Raw genomic sequence first — 1870 nt, 5'->3', positions numbered from 1 at the left:
TTATATCCCACCCTATCCAAAAGGCTCTGGTGATACATGTCACTTTTCGTGGGGGGGCTGTTCTTGTTTATCCTAAAAGGTTGAGTCGCACCCAGTAGGCAGCTGTTGCCATGTGCAGAAGGGAGAATGCAGGAATTAATTAACACATTTAATGTCCTTTCTCATTTGTTCCTGCTACAGAAAAACATGACCAACGAAATCACTGATGAAATTATCAATATAATGACACAGTGTGTGGCTGAAGTAACAGACATCATATATCCAGCAATAATACAATATCAAGACAAAAAAGTAGCTGAGAGAGACATGGGAGTTGAGGAGGCCAATGCCAAGAAGTTTGTCTTCAGAGGCAGAAAGAGAACACCCAGCAGATCACCTGGATGTGTGAAGAGAGGGAGCAGAGGAGAGCCAACACCACTGTTTTCACAAGAGTCACCTGGCCTGTCTCCAACAAGAAGGCCACTGTCTCTACGCAGAGAGTGTTGGGCAGAAAATCTGCCAGAGCCTGAACCAGCAGCGGCACTTCCCCATCACGCTGACAGTATTTCTAGTTTTTGCAGAACGAGCACATGCATGGGAGCTGAAGATGGCAAATTGCAAAGCTATCGCATTAGGGAAGATATTTCTCCTGACTGCAAAAAAGATTGCCCTAAAACAGGCATATTTAGAAAATTATTTTCATTAACCAATGTCCAGGGAAGAGTGCCAGGTTATAAGGAACAAGTGCAATGGGAAGAACAAATGCCAAGGCAGCGTCGAGTACCTGAGTTTGTACAACCCACATTAGGGGACATGAACAACCTGAATTTTTGCACAGGAGCTCTGGGGCTCAAACCTACATCCACCATGGACACAGTAACTAAGCCAAGGGCTGTCCGCTCCAAAATAACTCAACACCAGACTGACAGGCAGCTTACAGGAAAGTCCTTGTTTTCATCACACAGAAAGACATTTCCTGGAATGGATGCTGTTTGAAAGAAATACACGATGAACTAAGGAGCAAAATGGTTGCTCAGGACAGTGCACTCCTCGGAAGTAATTATTCACGTATCAGCACAGATATAGTTGATTTAGTGTTGGATAAGCTTTCCATATGCCAGGCCACAGACCTGCAGCTTTCTAAAGATCAGGATCTCTCCCCTGACATAGACACATTGACAGCCAAAATTATTCACTCCAGTTTATCTGACCTTCTGCAAGAAAGTGCTTCCAAAGTCTCGGTCTATGCAGACATGAAAAGCAACCAGAGTGTTTTGATAAAGAGAGAAATAACTGGTTACCAGCAGGAAGAAGCCTTAGCAAAAGCATCTTCAGCTCTGTATAGACCTCTAAAACCTGGGGTAATGGATGAGAAGCTTTTAGAAGATGCTACCAAAAGCAATGCCCGATGCCAAAGTCCCACACCATCTACTATGGGGGTATGCCACAGATTTTTGGAAGATCTAATCAGCAGGCTTTTATCTAACATTCTCCCTGCCACTGCCAGCACATCTTCCTCTACAGAAAAGAAAATGCAACTGGCAGAATGTGGCTTGATTCACATGACGGTCATCAGTAAAGTTATAGCAAAAATCTCTGAAGATGAGAACTCCTCCTGCCAGCATATTGAACATCCACATTCCAGGGAGGATGCTCGGATTCAAACAATTGCTGATTTGGTCTATACCAAGCTTTTGATACAGTTTCAGTCTAAATTCAGCATGCAGAAGTGTTTAAGAAATGGGTGCATGATTCTTTCTGAAGCAGTCTGTGATTTGGTCTTCCAAGAGATAACTGGGAATACATTGCAGAACTCTCTTTCTGGAGAACTACCACTTCATGACCTTGCTGAACCTGACAATATTGTTGAAAATACACTAAGAGATGTTAC

General features: G+C 43.3%; 1 protein-coding gene across 1 annotated transcript in view; it reads left to right on the top strand.

Moving 5' to 3' along the window:
* Positions 1-1077, top strand: part of LOC112551065 — a 2860-nt gene extending 1783 nt beyond the window's left edge. The window contains exon 2 of the mRNA XM_025209947.1: positions 181-1077. Coding sequence (XP_025065732.1) covers positions 181-975 — 795 coding nt within the window. The 3' untranslated portion in view covers positions 976-1077. The remainder of the gene's footprint in view (positions 1-180) is intronic.
* The last annotated feature ends 793 nt before the right edge of the window (positions 1078-1870 follow it).

Source organism: Alligator sinensis, unplaced genomic scaffold (genome assembly GCF_000455745.1).
Source record: "Alligator sinensis unplaced genomic scaffold, ASM45574v1 scaffold784_1, whole genome shotgun sequence".
NCBI lineage: Eukaryota > Metazoa > Chordata > Crocodylia > Alligatoridae > Alligator > Alligator sinensis.
The sequence above is the reverse complement of the archived record's forward strand: the minus strand, read 5'-3'. Positions and strand labels throughout refer to the sequence as shown.